Below are 22,036 nucleotides of genomic sequence, written 5' to 3' on the forward strand. Positions count from 1 at the left end.
ATTATAGAATTCTGATTTTTTATGTCAGATGGATTTACTGCAGGAATTCTATGAAACAACACTGGAAGCTTTGAAAGATGCTAAGAATGACAGACTGTGGTTTAAGACAAATACAAAGGTAACAATTATAATTACATTTTTTTCTTTTGAAGAGTGGGTGGGTATCCTTGATAAACTATAAAGATGCACCTTCTGTTGAAATCTTTTAATTTTAATAAGTTTATTTTTTTACAGCTGGGGAAATTATATTTAGAACGAGAGGAATATGGAAAGCTTCAAAAAATTTTACGCCAGTTACATCAGTCCTGCCAGGTAGCATTCTTTTATTTTTTCTTAATATTTCTTCATAATAAAAAAGCATAAGAAAAAATTGTATTTGAAACATTGTTTAGGGATGTTTTGTTCAAGCATCATTGCAAAAATAAAATTTGGAAAATAAGTTACCAGAAAGCGAATTTTTTCTGAGAATTACATTTCTTCCTCCTAGTCCTAATTTCAATCCTTATCTTTGTAGAATGAGACATAGGTATCAATAAATGAACTGACCAGTCATTAATACTAAGAATAAGCCTTTCATATTTAATTATGTACCCTATGAAAATTGGAAAGGATATTATAGACATCATAAAGATATTTTATATTCTAGTTTTCATGTATGAATCCTCTGTAACACCACTGTCCCATAGAACTTCATGTGATGTTAGAAACATTCTGTATCTGTGCTCTCCAATATGGTAGCATCAGATACATGTCATCAAGCACTTGAAACTTGACTAGTGAGATGAAGGTACTGAGTTTTTAATTTAATTTAAATTTGGATAACCATGTGGTCTGGACAGTACACCTGTATAACTTTCTAAATGTGAGCTGTAATTTTGTATTTCCTTTTTTGTCTTGATCAATAAGTTACTTGATATTAGTTTAAATATTATGTAGAAATACTGTTCTAAATATTTTTATGCTCTTTCAATGCCGTGTACTCTTATTTTAATTATATATGTTATTTCTGTGAATGGGTAAAAAGTTAATCAGAAAAGTGTTCTAAATCATCTGCAGATATTTTCATTTAATAATTTTACGTTTTTTTAGTTTTTAAAAACAGGAAAATGTTTTATATTTCATAATAGGTTTGGTTTATAAGGCAGATCAGTCATTTATGGATTGTTTCTTATCTATACATTCTTAAGGGAATCTGATACATAACCAGCTGTGTGTTCACTTCCACATGAAATGAAAATGGTTGAGAAGGCATTTCTAATTTTAAAAAGTCTTACAAATATATACATAAGGAATATGAAAAAGCCCTCTGGAGAAGTTTTTGTTTGGTTTATTTCAGAACATAAGGAAAATGCCATCTGGATAGTAAATAACATTAAAGCATAGAGAGATGCATAATAATCTGAACGTACAGATTGTCTTACATATCATATTTTTTAGTCTGGTTGTGACTCGTTGGTGAAAAACAAATAAAGGGAAGTTTTAAGTTGGAAGACCAAATAAATAATAAATTTTGGCTTTGTGTATGTCAGTGCTTGATGTTATGATTATCTGACTGTTGACCATATTCTGTTTTTCATGGCCTGTGTTTTGTGGGCTCTTGGTCATCTTTCAAAGTCGAACTCAAATCTCCCCACCTTTGTTATTCCCTTGACATCCCCCAAGAGAATTAGTCCTTTCTCTTCCATTCTTGGCACTTGGTTCATACTTAACTAGAGTTATTATCATTTATATTATAATTTATCTGTTGACAGATTGGTCTTCTAGATTATGAACTTTTTGAGATCAGGGGCATTGGCTTATTTAAATTTGTATTTCCCCAAGGTAGTCCCAGTACCTGGAACTAGGAAGGCACTTGAGAAGTGCTTTTGATTGAATCAGTGGATCTAAAGTAGTTGTGAAGATTTGGAGAAGACCATTCATGATCTCCTAGATAAAACAAAACATTGCAACTTTTATACATAAAAAAATACCTCTGGCCACTTTTTTCCTATTGAATGACTAGAAAATACAAAAATGACTAGAAAATGATTTCCTTTTTGGCCATTGAAGGTCATGTTCTTAGTAATCTAGGTCCCAATTGAAATTTGTAATGCATTTTCCCACAGAATTAGTATTGTAAGTGTAAGGTTCTCAGGGTAACTCAAGTAAAAATCACTAGGTTGACTCTGAATTCTGTCTTGACTAAATGTTCATTGTTTGCTTTCCTAGACTGATGATGGAGAAGATGACCTGAAAAAAGGCACACAGTTATTAGAAATATATGCTTTGGAAATTCAAATGTACACGGCACAGAAAAATAACAAAAAACTTAAAGCACTCTATGAACAGTCACTTCACATCAAGTCTGCCATCCCTCATCCACTGATCATGGGAGTCATCAGAGGCAAGTTTGGTTTGGAAAGGGTGGGCAGTTGTCATGGGAAGATATCAAGGTGTCCTTACATATGATTGAATGACTCTGAAGGTTGTTTTAGTGAAAATAAAAGGCAAAGTAGTGAAGTCAAAGAAATGATCTAGTCTGAGAAGGGAATTAGGATGAATCTTTGTCTTTGTAAAATTTACATCAGTAAAGATATTATTAATAAAAAATTCACCATCAGAAGTTCTATTGTTGAATTGTAATGATTTATTTATTTTTTATTGAAGTATAGTTAATTTACAATGTGTTAATTTCTGCTATACAGCAAAGTGACTCAGTTATACATATATATACATTCTTTTTTATACTCTTTTCCATTATGATTTATCACAGGATATTGAATATAGTGTGCTGTGCTGTACAATAGAACCTTGTTATTTATCCATTCTATATGTAATAGTTTTCTATTAACCCCAAACTTCCAGTCCACTCCTCCTTCCCCCCTCCCCCTTGGCAACCACAAGTCTGTTCTCTATGTCTGTGAGTCTGTTTCTGTTCTGTAGATATGTTCATTTGTGGCTTTATTTTATATGAGTGATATCATATGGGATTTGTCTTTCTCTTTCTGACTTACTTCACTTAGTATGATAATCTCTAGTTGCATCCATGTTGCTGCAAATGGCATTATTTAGTTCTTTTTTATGGCCAGGTTGTATTCCATTGTGTATATGTACCACATCTTCTTTATCCATTCACCTGTCGATGAACATTTAAGTTGTTTCCATGTCTTGGCTACTGTGAACTCTGTGAACATAGGGATACATGTATCTTTTTGAATTATAAGTTTCTCTGGATATATGCCCAGGAGTGGGAATGCTGGATCATATGGTAATTCTGTTTTTAGTTTTCTGAGGAACCTCCATACTGTTTTCCATAGTGACTGCACCAATTTAACATTCCCACCAACAGTGTAGGAGGGTTCTTCCCTTTCCTCCACACCCTCTACAGCATTTGCTATTTGTAGACTTTTTAATGATGGCCATTCTGATTGGTGTGAGGTGGTAGCTCATTGTAGTTTTGATAAAATTACTTTCTACTTCAACTGAGAGTAAAGATTTGCAAATGCTTGTTTGGCTGATGTTTAATGAAGAGCTTGCTTTTAAGAATTAAAGTATGTGCCCTTTACACACTACAGGAGCTAGTAGCCTTCAAGATACAGAATTAAAAGACTGGAAGCACTGAAATAGTTTTCATTTGATATTTATAAAGTGTTCAATCTTGTTATTACAGAACTGAAAATGTCCTCTTTTCTCCTGTTTTATTCTTTACAGAATGTGGTGGTAAAATGCACTTGAGAGAAGGTGAATTTGAAAAGGCACACACTGATTTTTTTGAAGCCTTCAAGAATTACGATGAATCGGGAAGTCCAAGACGAACCACTTGCTTAAAATATTTGGTCTTAGCAAATATGCTAATGAAATCGGGAATAAATCCATTTGACTCACAGGAGGTATGTTTGTGCTCTAATTCTTCATTTCTATCAGCTATCTCGTGAAAATAAATGTATTCTTTCTTTGTACATACACAGTTAATTCTTCTTCTTTTTTTTAACTGTTTAGGCCAAACCTTACAAAAATGATCCAGAAATTCTAGCAATGACGAATTTAGTAAGGTAAGCTTTAATATTTCAGTTAAGGTAAATTACCTTAAAGCAGTGAATAAATAGGAGAGAGGAGAGAACTTTTCAGAATTCAGTTAATACTCAATGTTTGCTCTCTTGTATTTTGGCTTGAAGTATACCAAAGTTGATGAAATTTTTGAAGTCATTTATTTTACTGTTTCAGTTAGTCACGAGATTTTATAAGTATTCATTACCTGTATGAGTGTGTGCACACACTGTTTTTCAGTAGAAAGCTGTAGAGGTTTTAAAACAATTTCACAATGTTACAGTTTCTACCTGCCTTAATCCAAAATGAAATTATGAATTGGTCTACATTAGTCAAGAGTTTTCAGTAAGACAGTTTCTTTACTTGTATATTTTCTTAATTGACAAGATTAAAAATCACTTTAAATAAATTTGCCTCAGCTAAGTTTCTGACATAAGGTGCAGCAGAGGTGTCATACTGGTAAGAAATCTAAGGATTTATTGTTGCCTTTTGTGGAGAAAGGTATGACTAATTATAGCTAATGACTAAAAAACCTGCCATAATCAATTAACATTAAACAAAATTAAAGAAAATGAAACCAAGCAAAGAGCCTAGAAAAGACCTGTTTTTGTAAAAGAAATCAATGAGCAAGAAAAATTTTCCTCTGAGCCAGGAATAGATGGAGCCTAGGCGTTAATGGGCTTTCTTTATAGAAAACTGAGGAACTTACTAGGTTTCAAGTCCATTGTTTAGAATGTACGGCTGAGTACCAAGACAGGAAGAATGTAGTTAGGGACATGGGGCAAGGTTGGGTTTTTTTGTTTGTTTTCAGATACATGTAGGTAATTTAGATGACCAGACATTGTCTTAATAATCTTTTTTTTAATTTAAAAAAGTACTGTTAGACTATAAATTATGAGTCACCTACATATAAATTTTATATACTTGGAGAGAATAGCTTATTTCATAATACTGTTTAAGCTTCTATGTAAAATGTCCTCATTTACTTTGTTTTTATTTGGCTATGACTTTTACAAGTTACTAGGCTTTTTGTTTGTTTGAAACCTTAATTTTAGCTGTAAAAAATAAAGATTTTATTTTAAGGGGACTACGAATGGTTAGGGGATAAAAAACCTAAACTGGGCTTCCCTGGTGGCGCAGTGGTTGAGAGTCCGCCTGCTGATGCAGGGGACACGGGTTCGTGCCCCGGTCCGGGAAGATCCCACATGCCGCAGAGCGGCTGGGCCCGTGAGCCATGGCCACTGAGCCTGCGTGTCCAGAGCCTGTGCTCCGCAATGGGAGAGGCCACAACAGTGAGAGGCCCGCGTACCGCAAAAAAAAAAGAAAAAACCTAAACTGCAACATTAAAAAATCAGTTTCTTTTTTATTGTTTACTTCTTTAGTTTATCTTAATATATATTTGTTGAATTAAGTTGATTTTAGTTATGAAAGGAGGCTTCTCCATCTTTATTTCAAATAGTTTATTCTACCTACATTTGGCCACATTAAGAGATTATTCGTTTAGAGGTTAGCTACATAATACTTTAAAAAAATGTTTATTAAGTTATATTGCTAAGCAACAGTTTAACTTTTAAAACGCTTAAAGAAATATTGAGGGAAAGTTTTGCCCTAGACATTAATATTTTGTTCAAATTAAATTGGTTAAATGCATTAAATGGATTAAAGTACTGATTTATCTGACCTTTAAAAAGTAATGGCTATATTTGTATATTTATTTTGTCTTACAATTTACTCTAGTGAAGCCTCTGTATTGGAACTCTAAAACTTATTTTAATGATAAATTTTGAAAGAAGTGGCCTGTGGTATCCCACATTTTGTGTAAGATTTTTTTTTTTAAGCCACTTAAATAGTGGAAGAATGTCTTTTGGTTAAAATATATGTGTGTGCAAGTGTTTTCACTATTTGAATATATCCTCCTATAGTATTATATATTACAATAATATATTTGGGGTAGGTAAGAAAAGTAATGCTTCCTAATTTTATCTTCCTAGTCAGTTGCCAGCAGACTAGAGGAAAATAATTCCTGTTGAAGCACTTGAATCACCTGTCCCTAACATGAAGTTACATTGCGACCCAACAGATGGAAGCACAGCAGAGGGCGTGCAGAATGGCTGATGATATGTCTTACATATAAAGCAGACAGTGGTGCCATATCCAGAAGGTTGGCTTCTTCCTTCTCAGCACCTTTAGCAATCCCCATAGTGCCTCCGAGAGTAGATAGTAGACATCTCAGAGAATCATGAATGTAAATCAGCCTTTGGCCTTCTGCAGCAGTGTCCATCACTCTCTACTTTGTGTGTGTATCCCATTTGGCACTAATTATCTGCCACCAGTGTTTCTGCTGTATAGCTCAGTGGAATTCTAAGGCTAGAGAGAATTGAGAATCAAATGTTCCCTTTAAGAAGTTTTGGCAGTTGCTGGTACCTTTCTAGAAGATAAAAATTAGGAAGCTGCATTTCTGAATAACCTTCAGGGACGATATACTGTCTTATATCCAAACTCCTCCGTACAGTAGTATGCATGAAACCTGGTTTCTTAGGGATTAAACACACAATTTAAGTTAAAAGCATCAAGCATTAAACAGTTATTAAACTGTTGTCAATTCTTAATACCAAGATTTAGAGAAGATTTTAATTAGCTATGTATAAATATAATATTATAACCCCAGAAGATATAATTTATCTTTCCTTTATAAAACCAAAAGCATTAAAAAGGAAATTCATTTTATTTTCAGAAGGATACGTGTGTGTTTAATTCCAATTTCCATGACAGAAACTATAATATAATTTAGATTTTTGCATATAAAAATTGAGAAATAGGCTCTTTGGTTTATCTGATTTAATATATGACTTCTTCATGTTTGACAAAATTTATGCTTTTCTTTTTCTCTTAGTGCCTATCAGAATAATGACATCACTGAATTTGAAAAGATTCTAAAAACAAATCACAGCAACATCATGGATGATCCTTTCATAAGGGAACACATTGAAGGTATATTCTTTCTGCTGAAATTGTTACTTTCTTTGTCACTGTCAAACAGTACTTCTTAATGGAGCTACATGGAATTAAGCTGTTTTTCTTCTGTTTATTGCAAAATATAGAAATGTTTCTAAATGCTGTCATGGAATGGAATATTCCTTAAAATTATAAAGCTGTTTTAAAGAAATCACTAGCCAATTTCATTTATTAATGTAATCAATTTCTTATATGATGTCCATTTCATTTAAGGTGGCTGTCCCTTTTACCTTCTTATTCTAATTTAGATATTATTGCATGTTTATTACTGATGTTGAAGTTCAAAGTTAATTTTTAGGATTTATTTTTGACAACAAAAGTTTTGAAAACAGCCTGTTGTTGATAATGCTGAGATGCACTTACTTTGACAAGGTAGGCTAACACTGTACCAACAAACATATGAGATTTTTAATAAGTTCTGATTAACAAAGATAAAAGGCGTCTCTTTGTTCTGGAACCGCTTATACCTCCAGTGTTCTACCTGTTAGGGAGCTATTTGAGGGTTTTTAATAACCATTTGGGACAACTTATACAAATACTTGAATTCCAGATGCATTAAGAAAATCCAAAGATTAGAAGTAATGTTCTTTTGTTCCTTACCTTCCTTTCTCTTTCATTCAGCAGATATTTTTAAAGTTCTTATTTGAACTTAGAATGATACTATATTTTGTGGGCACAGAAGTCTTGTGCATGAACTTCTATCTATTTTTTTTAAAGGACACTTACATGAAGAACTAGGGACAATTGTAAAATCATTGTATAAAATGTACTACTCTAGGTTTTGAAAGAGCATAAAATAAGGAACTTGGCGTGTACAAATTAGAGCTTCTTGAAAGAGGAAACTGTAGAGGAAATGATGAGCAGTGAAGTATTATTGAGAAGGCAAGAGGATATTTTAAGTAGTATCACAACGTGAGCAAAATCAGGGAGGTGGGAACAAGAAAAAATTATGTGAAAGACAGCCTTTAATCATACTATGCATCTGTTGAACCCAGATGTTTTTAGATACAAATACCTTATGTTCTTGTTAGGAAGAAAGATGTATTTTGAGAAGATAAATGATACAGTTAATTAATATAATTTAGAAGTACATAGTGATTCATAAAGCTATACAAACTAGTAAATACAAATGTGTTATTTTAACCTTTTTCTTTCAGAGCTTTTGCGAAACATCAGAACACAAGTGCTTATAAAATTAATTAAGCCTTACACAAGAATACATATTCCTTTTATTTCTAAGGTACTTTTATTCATTGATTTTAATATTTATAATTTGTAGTTATAAATGCAGTATACCTGTCTTCTATTTAAAAGAGTGATTCTTGTTAACATTTTGTAATACTACATTTTTAAAATACAGCATAACTTAAGGTTTTTCCTTTTAGTGTGAATTTTTCTGTTTTCCTGGCATAAATTGAGTTAAAAGAAAAGAGAAATAAGGAATCATTATATTTCATTTTAAAGATTCCTTCAGCCTCAGAGAAAATTGTAGGAGAGAAAGTGGCTAAAATATATAATGAATGTATGGCTAAGCCCAACCACAATAAAATTATAGCAGGGGTATACTTTTAAAGTTAACAAGTTGGATTTTGTCAGACCTGTGTTCTCGGAAGTATTTTGAACAGATAATGACATTTGCTTTAAATTTTCTTTTTTAAGTGGTAGAAATGAATTTAAAATATTTAAGAATAATTATATAAAATCATAAAGTCTTTCAAAAAGTTAATTGGTGGAATTATAATGAGTCTCTTGTCTTAGGAGTTAAACATAGATGTAGCTGATGTGGAGAGCTTGCTGGTGCAGTGCATATTGGATAAGTAAGTACTTGACTATTTTGTACCACAACATGTTTAGGACATAAAGTTTGAATAATGATGGCAAAGGTAACAGTTGAATTCTTGATTTTTCATAAAACTCTCTGGCTGTGGTTTTCTATTAAAAGAGATATATGTGTGTGATGGCTTTTTGTAAATGAATGATCATGTTAAGCACATGATCTTTGAAAAAGTTCTAAAAGACTTTTCAAAAGGTTTCTCTTTCAGTATATGACCCATATACAGCTAGAGAATTATTTAATGGATAGTATTATTTTGTTTTTAAAGTTTAAGGTATGATATATAATAGTTTGGAAATTGTATCTTTCTTAAATGCAGTATGTTATTTAAAGCTTCAGATATTACATTTGCTCTTGATTAATTGGGTAAGTATATGCCTGTTGGCTCTTTCAATGAAATTGGTGAAAGGTAGCTGAAATCTGGTTTCTGTCTGAAGTTTGAATAAGGTAGTGAATGTTAAATTAATGCTGAACTCAACCATTCAGTGTAGGCAGCAGCTTTTTTCTTTTGTATTCATTGATATTGTGACTATTGTATGAAGTCCAGAAGATACGTTTAGTGAAAATGGTTTGTAGACATGTCTTCTTTTATTTATTTATTTCCAGCACTATTCATGGCCGAATTGATCAAGTCAACCAACTCCTTGAATTGGATCATCAGAAGAGGGGTGGTGCCCGATATACTGCACTAGATAAATGGACCAACCAACTAAATTCTCTCAACCAGGCTGTAGTCAGTAAACTGGCTTAACAGAGAACAAGCTTTTACAGACATACTTAAGTGCAGAGATGTAACCCTTAAAAGAACTGGGAATGGCAAAACTACTGTCGGTTGATGTGTCCCGAAAATTATTGGAGTTATGGCAGAAGTGCTTTTTTTGATCAACTGGTTTGTGTTTTGCTGCTGCATTTATCCCAAGAAAAACAGCTTTAATCTCCAGAAGAAAACCAAAATGCCGTGGGATTTATGCTGTATTGACATCTTGCCCTAAAACATACAACATCATAGTAATTTGTCATGGGCAACATGACCAGAGAGAAGATTTTTGTCATGATTTTAAATACACTGACACGCTACTGTTGGTTAAATTTAAACATGTTTTACCTGCAGAAATTCTCTCACAAATAACCTGCAATAACTTGAAACGCATACCCTTTTGAACACTTCCTTTTCTCATGTATAAATTAAAATGTTTGCTGCATTTTGCAAAATGTCAGTTCTCCAAAAATGTGTCCGTATATTTCTGTACCTGCAGTGTAGTAAAGGTTTAGATGAAACCCCATAATTATAGTGGCATACTGTCACTTAGGTTTCAAGCAGCAAAATAAACAGTGCAGCTCAGAAATTGTAGTTTGGTTCTTGATGCGTTTTTATTACATGTGGGGTTTTGTTTTGTTTTTTAGTACCTTAGAAATGTCAAATTATTTTTCTTCAGTTAATGTTAAAAAGCCTGGGAGCAAATAAGTCAGTTATTTGCTTTCAAGTTTTTAAGGAGAATTAGTTTCTAACAAAACATTTGCATAGTACTTAACTTTGAAAGTGATACTTTAAAGGAATAAAATCCTTTTTTTTTTTTTAAGAATGATACTCCTTTTTAAACGATTCTAACTCTCAGAATGTTCACTTTAAACAAATACGCCAGAATATAGACAGCTAAATGAATGTTACCCTGCATCGTGATCATGCTGGAAAATTGTTTCCTAATTCCAGCAATCTACCGTTGCTCAAAACCTTTTGGGTTTTGCTCTTTTACAATTGCATTCAGAGCTAATTTAAGTCATACACACTATTAACTTTATGATTGCATACTGTTAAAAAAAAAAAAAAGTATTACCCAACTTGATTGTTTTATAGTTACCATTTTTGGGCACCAAATGTCTTTTGACTGTTTCCAAAAATTAAATCAATCTATGAGGTAATAGTAGGAAGTATGCAACTGTCTTTGAAGGCGATTGCAAAAGAGTTTTAAAGGTATTTTGAGCAGTGGTAGCATAGTTAGGAGAATGAACTGTGGCCTTCCAAGGTGACTACCTTAAAGGAGACGCAGCTCATTTGAATGTATTGAGTTTTGGATGTATTCATTTCATTTAAGAAAACAAAGTTCACATTATTTTATAGAGTCGAAAGGAAGAACTAAGATTAAGATAATTCGTTTGGTTTTTCTATTGCTTGTTATTTTGTAAAAAGAAGTGAGTGGTAGTTCAGAAGGAAGACTGTTGTAACTGAAGAATGACAACCAAGAATTTTTGATCATTAAATCAGATTTTATAAACAGTGGAAGGAGCATGGACTTAAAAACAAGGCAGGCTTATTTGGTTTTGTCAAAATTTTACGAAAATATGTGATATATATTTATACTAAAACTATATAATCCTTAGATATAGGAGAGCAATCAGTTAATGTCTTTAGCAGATTAAAGCAGTATTAAATACAGGTGCAACTTGAAAATGTAGAAAACTGAAAGAAAATGAAAGACAAAATTAATGTCTCTGGTAGGGAATAAAAAAGTTTAAGATATTATAAAATTATGTGTATTTTTTTTCTCTTCTGCATAAATCATTTGTGAAAAATGTGCTAAACTTTTTTTACAGGAGTAGTAATAATTAGGATTTATTTTTCAACATAATTTAGAGACTCTTGTTACCCAAATAAAAATGACAAGTTTCTGTGCCTATATTCAACTATGTATGCATGTGATATAACTGGAAAAAGGTTTTGCTTATATTTGAATTGATGGAATTAGAATTCAGGGGATTTGAATGACGTGATTTAACTCTCACTCTCCAACCCAACATGCCCAGTTCTCCTGGGGTATCTTTGCTGCGTGCAGTAGTGCACCTTCCCGTGTCTAGGGAAAGCAAGCACTTGTCATTTTTTGAGAAGCTAGGCTTAGTGTCTAACAACATCCAAAGTTATACCATGATCTTCAATTTATTGTAATTGTATGTATTGCTTAGGCTTTGTTTAATAGTCCCTAGATATGGGGTGGTTCTTTTTTTTAAAGTCATTTGCCACATTTGTTCTTGAACACAGATTTTTGATAAATCCTAACATTGCCTGGTGAACTTAAAAATATTTAGGTTTGTTTTTTTTCCCCTTTGAACATTTTCTGTGTTTTTTGCATCAAACCTTTTAGAGGTGAACTCTTAGAGATTGCTTATCAAAATACAACTAAATTTAAGAAAAGTTAAAAAATGATTGGTAAATTCTTAGCATTTAAATTGCTCGTTAAATCTTGCCCTCTTTTGTGAAAACTGTAGTAACAAGTAGTTTACACCATATTTCTTTTTACCCTAAACCTGGATAAACTCACTTCACAGTAATCTTTGGCTGCCACAAATAGATACTATCTGTTGCAAGAACTGGATTTCCATTACTCATTCTAGCTCTTACACTAATTTTTAAGCTGTTGAGTAAATATTTTTCTCCACATCTTATGTAATATAACTTTTTTTGTTCTTTAAGTTGAGATGAGATGTGTATGTGTGTACTAAGAATTGCTTTCGTTACAGGGGTCCCTTCTAACTAAAGGTTGGTAGTGTAACCTTCAAGACTACTAAGGATCTGATTTCACATGAGGGTATAGTTTTAGTGAAGCCTGTTTTAAATGGGCTACACTGTGGGCAGTGTAGTATTTTTTTATTACCTTATAATTAGATACCAGTTTGTCTCTGACTGAGAAACAGCTGCTCTTTATATGTAATATATCCATGATAGTAAAAGTTTTTAAAGGGATTTTCTTTTTTAATCAGTAGTCTTTATAATTCTTCAGTAAACTCAGGTAAGTACACTTTTCTTTTGGGTTGTGCTTGGGAGTGAAGGTGTCCAGTTAGCATATGAAGCAGATTATGCTGGTATAGAACACCAGTTTACTCAAGGATAAAAAGGTATTTGCCTAGTGTTTCCCTCTTACATTATTTAAGGGACTCAGAGATACTCTAAACATTTATTTACCAAGCCTGCTTTTTAAAAATAATAGTATTTTAGTACTGCTTTAAATAAACCTGAGAAGTTTTCATTTGATTTAGGTCATTAAAGCAAAACTTGAGCATGCAAATCTCTAGTAAAGCTAGCAGTTTCATTCTTTATATGGGATTTATTCATCTTTTATATAGGATTTATAACATTTCGAAGGAGATAAACATCATTTTGAACTGACATATGTAACAAAAAATAAAGAAGGAATTGGCTTTTGGGTTTTTTTTGTTTTGTTTTTGTTTTGAGATATAATCGACATAGAACATTTTAAGGAATTGACTTTTAACTATTTGCTGTCAGGTCCCAGAGCTTGAAGCCCAAGGAGTTTCCCTTCCTTTTTTTTTTGGAGTTTTACTTGTTTTTGTTGTCTTTGTATTAGGTTTTCTTCCCCCCTCCCCCTCCTCCTCCCCAGGCAGTATCCTGTATTTGTTTTGATACAATTATAAATAGGAATAATTTATAAGAACTTTCTTAATGTAGGCATACCAGAGAGTCTTAACTTTCTAAATGTAAGTATATCAGGCTCTGTTTAACTCAAGATTATTAAATTTTACTACGTATCTTCTAGCTAGTGTGTGCCCTTAATGGCATGGGTTAAGCAGTGGTTGAAAAATTGTGTGTACTTCACTTTGAATCACTAGGTGAGATTTGAAAAGGTTTAACTTTAGGAATTTCAAGGCAAGTTAAAATAGTAATGCTGTTTGGAGAATTTATGTTTATTGATAGTAGGCACCACAAAACAACTGTGTCAGTAATTCTAAATATTCCTCAAAAAGTTAAAATTTAGTATCACTCAGTTTGCTTTTGAATCTTGAAAATATTTGTTTAACTTATGTAATGTGCAGAAGAAGCCAATGTGTGGTTCTCTAAATTTTTACTTCTTTAGTGTCATGTGTTATTTTTAAACCTGCTGGAATAATTAAAAACCAGTCTTATGCCATCAAATCTTATGACATCAAAGGTAGATGCCAACTCTACCTTAAAACCCTGTGATAGGCAAGAAAAGACTGTTTCTTAGATACTTATCTTACTGTTTGGGGCCAACTTTGTTTCTCCTTGGCCAGGATTTTACATTGTAAACTCGGTTAGAATAACCACACTAATGGCTGTCAAGTACTATTTTTTGTAGGCACGTATGTGCGTGTGTGTGTGTGTATACATACTTGTGGGAGTACAAAATTTACTCCCCAGTCCATCACAGTAATTTTTTTTCCAGTTTCCATTAATATCATTTGTTTCTTACTCAGGCATATGTCATTGAAAGAATTGCCAGTGTACCAGTAACTTCTATGTTTGACTTAGGTTTTGTGTGGAAGACAGTGTCCAGATTTAATCCAGAGTTATTAGGTTGGGTTTTTTTGTTTGTTTTTTAAGTCTGAAATAGGGCATTTTTAAATCAGTGGATAAAAGTTGGTTTTTTGGACATTATTTATCCTATGAGTTTATGGAGTTAAAGTAATCTAGAAGTTTTAATCATCCCATAAAGTTGTCAAAAGTTTGCATGCTTACTGTATTAGTAACATATTAATGCTGTGTTGAATATCTAATTTTTGTTAAAATGTTTGCCTATCTCCTACTATTTAGTAAAATACTAAGTTTTTATGCATCTATTTTAAATAACACTGAGGATAATTAAAATAAATTTTCAACTGTACGTCAACAAAGAAATGGAATGATGTTATGAAAAATGCAAAGTTGTTTGATTTTGCAATTCATTACATAGTTTATGAGTTTTCTCAATTTTCTTTTTCTTAAGCTAGTGTTAAAAATGACATAAATTCCTTGAGCTCACTAACTAGGTGGTAGGAAGCGTGGCAGGGGATGTCTACCTGAAATTGGAAGTCCCACAAATTAATACTTGAGAATCAAGTGATATGTGCAGGATGAGTCACAAGATGCTTTTAAGACTTAGGTGCTCAACGGCTTTTGACTGGAAGTACACATTCTTTATCAGTAATAAAAATTACATAATCTACCTCTTAAATATTTACTGTGTAAATATTAATCTCAATTAGCACAAGACCAGCACAATGGCTTTAAATAGTACACTTCATACATTTGATCAAATAATTCAATGTATACTTTAATAAAATAGCTTTTGAATATTTTAAGTATTTCTCAGAAAACAGTACTGAAAGTCTTACTCATTTGGTTTGGAAATCAGGGTTTAAATATTTTCCACTTTTAAGATTACCTTGTTCTGCTTTGCAGCATTCACGGAGGAGTTGGCCTCTCCTGAACCCTGTTTAATGGTCTGTTATGGAACAATTCATGTTGCAAGCAAATGTCTCAGGAATTAAGCCTTCAGTATAAAATTAAACATTTCTAAGCAGGTAATTAAGTCAAGAGGAGGAAGAAATGTACTCTCCCAAATCCCTATTATGGTGCTCTAAAATGAATACTTCAAGGGCTGCAATGTCTAAGAAACCACTTGTGAATTTTTTTGTATATAAAAATAATATTGTTCTCAGGTGTAACCTTCAGCCTAGTAGAATGGGCCAACTCTGACCTCAAAGTACAATAATGCAATCAGTCAGCTTTTGAAAGTCAAAAAAACTTACAGGTTAATAGCCCCTATGGTCAAGGTTCCAATGTAAATGTATAAAACCAATGCCACTGCATATTGCAAATCCTTTGGCCTTCCAAGTTGCGGGAGTTGGAGAAAAAGAGTGAGGCAGTTTACTGCCTACTGCAGCAGCATTTCAAACAGCAGTGGAAGGTCATGTGATGATAGTATTATCCCAGCAAGGAACTACATAAGCAATATACATCTAATATTTTGAGTTGTGTTTTTATTTGTTGTACTTAATAGTTTTACAGTCCCAACTCAATTTTAGAGTAATGAATGGAAATTTATAGTTTTCTTTCTAGAAACCTATTTTAAGTGTTGTCGTTATGATTGATCTTCCGTAGGTTAATGGCCTTCAACCGAAGAAGGGTTACCTATCTTGGACCTTTTAAAAGTGAGTTGTATTGTGAAAGAATATAGACCACAAACTGATGTACTTTATTGAGTAGGGTAGAGTTGATATTTAAAACTTGATCTTTCACCTTTCTCATAATCGTTGTCTTCACCACCAAGAGACAGGAAAGAAATCTAAAAGTGCTTAGAATACTAAAGGAACGTGCCCTTTTTATAACCCCCTCATCTGTTTATTTAACAGATATATATTGTGTGCCTACTATGTGCTAGGGACTGTGTGCTATATCCTAAGTTTGAAGGATATTGTAAGGAACAAGTCATCCCTGTGCTCAAAGAGCTTAGTTCTATAGGGAGAAGCAGATAAATAGATAATTTCAGATAGAGAAAAATTCAATCTGTAAAGATGGGGCAGGCATCTCTGAGGATATGAAAGTTGGTTTCACACAGGAATGAGGAATGGAGTTGGCCATGCAGATCTACAGGAAGAGAAGTCCAGGCAGAGAGGTTAAGTCCATCTGAGATGGGACGGGTATATTAAATTCAAGCAAGGTAGAGTGTGATATTAAACAAGATGAGGGAGCCAGTCAGGGACCAGATTATGGGTAGTCTTATAATTTGATAATGAGTTGAGATTTTATTCTAAATACAATGGGAAGCCATTGGAAATTTAAATTCTGATATATCATTTTAAAAGATGACTCTGGCTATTGTGTGGAGAAATGATTATTTGGGGCAATAATGCGACCAGGAGACCAGGAGGAGCCCATTGCAGAAGTCTGGGACATAGAATAGAGGCTTTTAAAAGCGACTAGGATTTGGAAAGAGCACAGAATCGGGATAGGCAATGGGATTTGCTTATGAATTGGAATTGAGGGTTGTAAAGGAAAGAGACAACAAGAATGGCTCCCAGGTTTCTTACTGAGCAACTGGTAGATAATGGTATCATTAAATGAAATGGGAAGATTGGAAGCACAGTTTTGTCAAGAGGCAGAGCCAGCCGGCAAAAGAAACAAAAGTGAGCTAGGAGCTTGGAAATAGAGTAGTATAACAGAAACTAGAAATTTCAGAACAGAGTGGTCAACTGTGAATGCTGCTGAGAGGTTAAATAGGATGAGGGCAGAGAAGGGGCCTCGGATTTAGCAAAATACAAGTCTTTGGGGATGCTAATGAGCATCTTCAGTGGAGTGATAAGGGTGTTCCAGCTCTTCAATTGGACTGTGAGAAACTTCTTTAAATAGTCGCTGTCCTTAGTTTCTCCTTATAAATTGAAGATTAAAAAAACAATAGTCCCTCTTTTTTATATCTTCTGAATGGTAAGCAGCATAACTTGGGAAAATTTGAAATACAGCAGACCATAACTCCAGACGTTAATAACAGCCTTCTAAAGTGTCTCTTCCTATAGAATATTTTAAAACCTGTTTTTCCCCCTTTCCGACACTGTATATTTATAAGCATTTAATTTAAAATTTTTCTTTGATGCCTATTAACTATGAAATTGTATGAAATCCATGGCTTTACCTAACATTTTTATATCCGTACAAAAGTTGTCAAACCTATTGTTTATGAAGAATGGATTCGTTATATATGTAAACAAAGCCCTTTCAGCTTATTGACTTTCATTATATCTGGGGATATCAAGATAGCTGAATGTTAATATCACCAAAATCATGAATTCTTGAAATGTTGGATTTATCTTCAAGGAACTAGTTCAAACATAAATAATGCTATAACAATTAAGCTTTGGTATTTTGAGTAACGTCAAATTGACAGTGGAACAGTATGTCTTATCCTAAAATTATTGTGTTTTATCTGAAAGTATACATTTGCTTACATACTTGAATACCCATGAAGCAATTAGAATAATTAAATTTACAGGTCATTATATCTCAGGATTATAGTAGTCATTTTCTGCCATCAAAAATCAGGAAACAATTAACAAGGGAGATTGTGCTTCTGAGGACAAAATATGTGAACTCTCAGGCAGGTTTCCATCTTAAAGATGCATTTTGCAGCTTCCCAGGGGACAGGAGTGTGGTAAAGTAGAAAGATCTGGGGTGTGGAGACCTGCATTCTTCAGCTGGCCATGAATTGAGACCTTGTCACTTAACTTCTCTGATATCCAATTTCCTTAGTTGAGTGATTCTTTTTAACCTCAAGTATTCAGAATTGAGAAAATCATAATTCTTGGCATATGTTTTTTCAGTTTACTTTCCATGTGTTTATTTAGGTATGTGTATATCTTAAAATAATATGCATATGTCTATTTTTAGTTTCCATAAATGATATAAATTTGTTATTTGTTTTTATTTGTTATTTTTTAAACTTTTTTTAATAGATTTATTTTTGGCTGCGTTGGGGTCTTTGTTGCTGCATGCAGGCTTTCTCTAGTTGTGGCAAGCCGGGGCTACTCTTAATGGCAATGCACGGGCTTCTTATTGCGGTGGCTTCTCTTGTTGCAGAGCATGGGCTCTAGGCACATGGGCTTCAGTAGTTGTGGCTCGTGTGCTTCAGTAGTTGTGGCTCGTGGGCTTCAGTAGTTGTGGCTCACGGGCTCTAGAGCACAGGCTCAGTAGTTGTGGTGCACGGGCTTAGTTGCTCTGTGGCATGCGGGATCTTCCCATACCAGCGCTCGAACCCTTGTCCCCTGCATTGGCAGGCAGATTCCTAACCACTGTACCACCAGGGACGTCCCTTATTTGTTACTTTTAAATCTAGTTCACTACTCCTGTTTTATCTCTCCCATCTTGTACATATGGCACAATTTACCTTTTCATTTCTCTAGTGATAGATATCTGTGTTCTTTCCATATCCTTACTACAGTATTTGTACCTGTCTCCTTATGGACTTGTGCAAAAATTACTCTGGGGTATGTAACTGGAAATACTGGTTGGGTCCTGGGGCATAATACTTAATTTTACTAAATACTACCAGATTACTCATCAAAATGACTCCACCATTTATGCTCCAACCAGTAGTGCCTGAGGGTTTTGGTTTTCTCCTATCCTTGACAGTCCTTAATAATATCTGACTTTCTAAAGTGCTATTTACTGTTAATTTTAACTTACAATTTTGTAATTACTAATCTTGAATATCTCTTCATACACTTATTAGCCATTCAGGTTTCCCTTTCTATGGACTACTCTTATTTTTCTGTTTCTTTGTTTCACTTTGTTTTTTGTTTTTTTATGGACTACTCTTCACCTTCTGTTACTGGCTTCCTAATTTTTTAACTGATTTGTGGGAGTCATTGTATATTCTACATAGTAACTCCTTATCTGTCTTCTTTTAGATTTGCAAGTATTCTCTGAAGTATTGTCTCTGACTCCCTTCATTGAACAGAAATCTTTCATTCTGATGTTAAATCTATCCTTTTTTTTCTCCCTATTGCCCATACTTTTCTGGATCTTCTTTTAAGAAGTCCTTTCTTATACCACGAAAACATTCTTTTATATTTAACCCCTTTATAGTCAGTCCTTTATTTGGAGTTTTTGTGTATGATTTGACGTAGGAATCAAGCTTTATTTTTTCTGTGTAATAGCTAATTTTCAAAGTACTATCTACTAAATTAGTATTCCTTACTGATTAGTGATGTCACCTTTTTCAACTACCAAGATTCTACATATGCAAGGGATATATTTCTGGGCTCTCTAATCTGCTTAACTGTTCTACTTGTTCCTTTAGCAGTATTTTATTCACCTTGTGTTTTTATTACTGAGCTGAGTATTGTCTTAATAACAGGAGACTCTCCCCACCCAATTTTGAAAATCATTTTAGTATTCATGCACCTTCATTTTTCTATATGAATTTTAGAATCAGTTTGTCAAGTTCCCTTAAAGTCCTGTAGTTTTAATTGGAAGTGTATTGAATTTAGAGAATAACTTGTTTCTTTTTATGTCATCTTAGAGAGTTTTTAGTTTTTCTCTATAAACCTCTTGAGCATTCTTTGTTATATTAATTTCTATATCTTTCTAGTTTATTTTAGCTTATTTCCTAAAACATTATTATTTGGTTATTTTTGGGACAAAAGACTGATATTGATATTTGCATACTGATTTATTTTAATCAGACTTGCTGAACCTTATTTTATTAATAGTTGATCTGTTGATTATCTGTGTTTTCTATGTAGATAATCATATTATCAAGAAAATAATTATACTTTTATCCATTTCCTTCCATCCCTATACCTCTTATTTCTTTGTCTTATCTTCATTGCTCGGGGTCTCCAATAACACATGGAACTGTAGTGATAACAGCCAGCATTCCTGTCTCAAAGAAAAAGTGCCTTGAGTTTCTCCATTAGGTATGAGGTTTATGGTCAGTTTAGGGGTAGGGGAGTTAGCATTCAATAAATGAAGTTTCCTTCTATTTCTCTTCTCCTGAGAGGTTGCGTGTGTGTGTGTTTTTGTTTTTGTTTTTAAATCACAAGTAGGTTTTGAGATTTATTAAGTGTCTCTGGACCTAATAAGATGAACATGTGATTATTCTCTTTTTGTCCCTTCATGTAGTGAATTATACTCATAGATTTTCTAATGTTAACTCATTCCTACATTCTAGCATAAACTCAAACTGATTATATATTCTTTTTCCATACAGTGTTGGACTTACCAGCCAACATTTTATGTAGCAGTTTTCCATCATGTTTTTAGGTTAAATTGGCCTATAATTTTCTATTTTTGGATTATCCTTAATCAAGGTTATTTTATATCATAAAATGAATAGGCACCTTTCACTATATTTCTATTTTTTTAGAACAATGTGTATAATGTGAGCATACTCTGTTCTTTGGAAAAGCTCAGTTGTAATGCTGTTTGGACAGACTTTTTAGAAACAGTAAGATTTTAAATTATTATTTCAATTCCTTTAATCTTCATCCTTCCATATATGATTACACATCTGTACAACTGTTCTGCTTCATCTTTTGCTATTTTGACATTATATTTGTTTTCAGAAATATGGGACTTCCCTGGTGGTCCAGTGGGTAGGACTCCATGCTCCCAATGCAGGGGGCCCAGGTTCAATCCCTGGTCAGGGATCTAGATCCCGCATGCATGCTGCAACTAAGAAGTCTGTATGCTGCAACTAAGACCTGGAGCAGCCAAAATAAATAATAAATTTTAAAAATAAAAAAAAAAGAAAAATATATTTTGTCTAGGTCTTCAAATTTTTTAGGATATTTATCCTTATATAAAAGCATATTAAATATATATTATATATTTTATAAGCATATATTTATACTTATTCCCCACTTTTTGTTCTGTATTTTGTTTGTCTATCTTATTAGTCTTTCCAGAGTCCCAGCTTTTGGTTCATCTTTATTATTTTGTTGATCTGTCATTGATTTCTGCCCCAATCTGCATTATTTCCTTTATTTTCATTTCTTTGAATATATATATTGTGACTTTTTTTCTAGCTTGAGATGAATCACTTTCCAACTTTGTTATAATTTGCTCAAAACTCTCGATTTAACATGTAAAGTTTTAGTTGACATTAATTTCCTTTTTAAGCCAAGAATTTTCAGCAGTGTGGGGTTTGTTTTTAGTTTCCAAACATATGAAATATTTTCATTTTAATACATGATTTTTGATTTGTTATTGATTTTTCATTTTAATACATGCTGTTTAGAGAATACAGTCTGTATGGTATTAATTCTCAGGAACATACTGAAATTTGCTTTGTAGCTTGGCATAGACAATTTTTGTAATTGTTCCATTTATGCTTTAAAATATATATTCTGTAACATTCTCCAAACTATTTGGTCAAGATGTTACTTGTTCAAATCTTCTCGTTTTTTGTTCAGGTCTTTTTTTCTTTTGCTGATGTATCAATTTCATAGAGGAATTTATTAAAATCTTCAACTATAACTGTTGATTTATTTATTCTTCCTGTAATTCTGTCATTTGTTGCTTTATGTATTTTATGGCATAATTGTTAGCAGCATATATGTTCAAGATTGTTATATCTTGTTGCTTTTGCCAGTAAACATGTTTCTCTTTGTCCCTTATGATTTTTTTTCCTTATGACCTGTTTTGTGTCATATTAAAATTGCTCCTTTAGCTTTTGCTGTTGTTGCTTATATTTGCCTGGTATACTTTCTACTTTCTCTCTTTCTTTTCTCTTCAACCTTTTCATATTCTTTTTTTTTTTTTTTTTTTTTTGGGCATGTGCATTTTGTGGACAACATATTGCTGGATTTTAATATTTTAAAATTCAATGAGAGGGTCTCTTTTGGTATTTATTTCACAAATTCAGAATCATTATA

At 32.9% G+C, this 22,036-nt stretch overlaps 1 protein-coding gene and 1 non-coding gene across 3 annotated transcripts in view; both read left to right on the top strand.

Moving 5' to 3' along the window:
- COPS2 (COP9 signalosome subunit 2) overlaps positions 1 to 11,401 on the top strand; it is a 28,374-nt gene extending 16,973 nt beyond the window's left edge. The window contains exons 5-13 of one of the 2 annotated variants that reach the window (XM_022587151.3): positions 8 to 118; positions 235 to 312; positions 2,209 to 2,383; positions 3,691 to 3,869; positions 3,979 to 4,031; positions 6,920 to 7,017; positions 8,199 to 8,281; positions 8,800 to 8,858; positions 9,482 to 11,401. In XM_022587151.3, the coding sequence (XP_022442859.1) occupies positions 8 to 118; positions 235 to 312; positions 2,209 to 2,383; positions 3,691 to 3,869; positions 3,979 to 4,031; positions 6,920 to 7,017; positions 8,199 to 8,281; positions 8,800 to 8,858; positions 9,482 to 9,626 (981 nt within the window). In that variant the 3' untranslated portion in view covers positions 9,627 to 11,401. The remainder of the gene's footprint in view (positions 1 to 7; positions 119 to 234; positions 313 to 2,208; positions 2,384 to 3,690; positions 3,870 to 3,978; positions 4,032 to 6,919; positions 7,018 to 8,198; positions 8,282 to 8,799; positions 8,859 to 9,481) is intronic. The other variant, XM_022587152.3, reaches the window with a different exon arrangement.
- Positions 11,402 to 20,737: 9,336 nt separating this feature from the next.
- On the top strand, positions 20,738 to 20,810 carry TRNAW-CCA (transfer RNA tryptophan (anticodon CCA)). The gene has a single exon. It is a non-coding gene; the product is annotated as a tRNA-Trp (tRNA).
- Positions 20,811 to 22,036: the final 1,226 nt, after the last annotated feature.

This window comes from Delphinapterus leucas, chromosome 2, assembly GCF_059928025.1.
Source record: "Delphinapterus leucas isolate spDelLeu-1000000601 "Yukka" chromosome 2, BTC_Dleu_Yukka2, whole genome shotgun sequence".
NCBI classification, from domain to species: domain Eukaryota; kingdom Metazoa; phylum Chordata; class Mammalia; order Artiodactyla; family Monodontidae; genus Delphinapterus; species Delphinapterus leucas.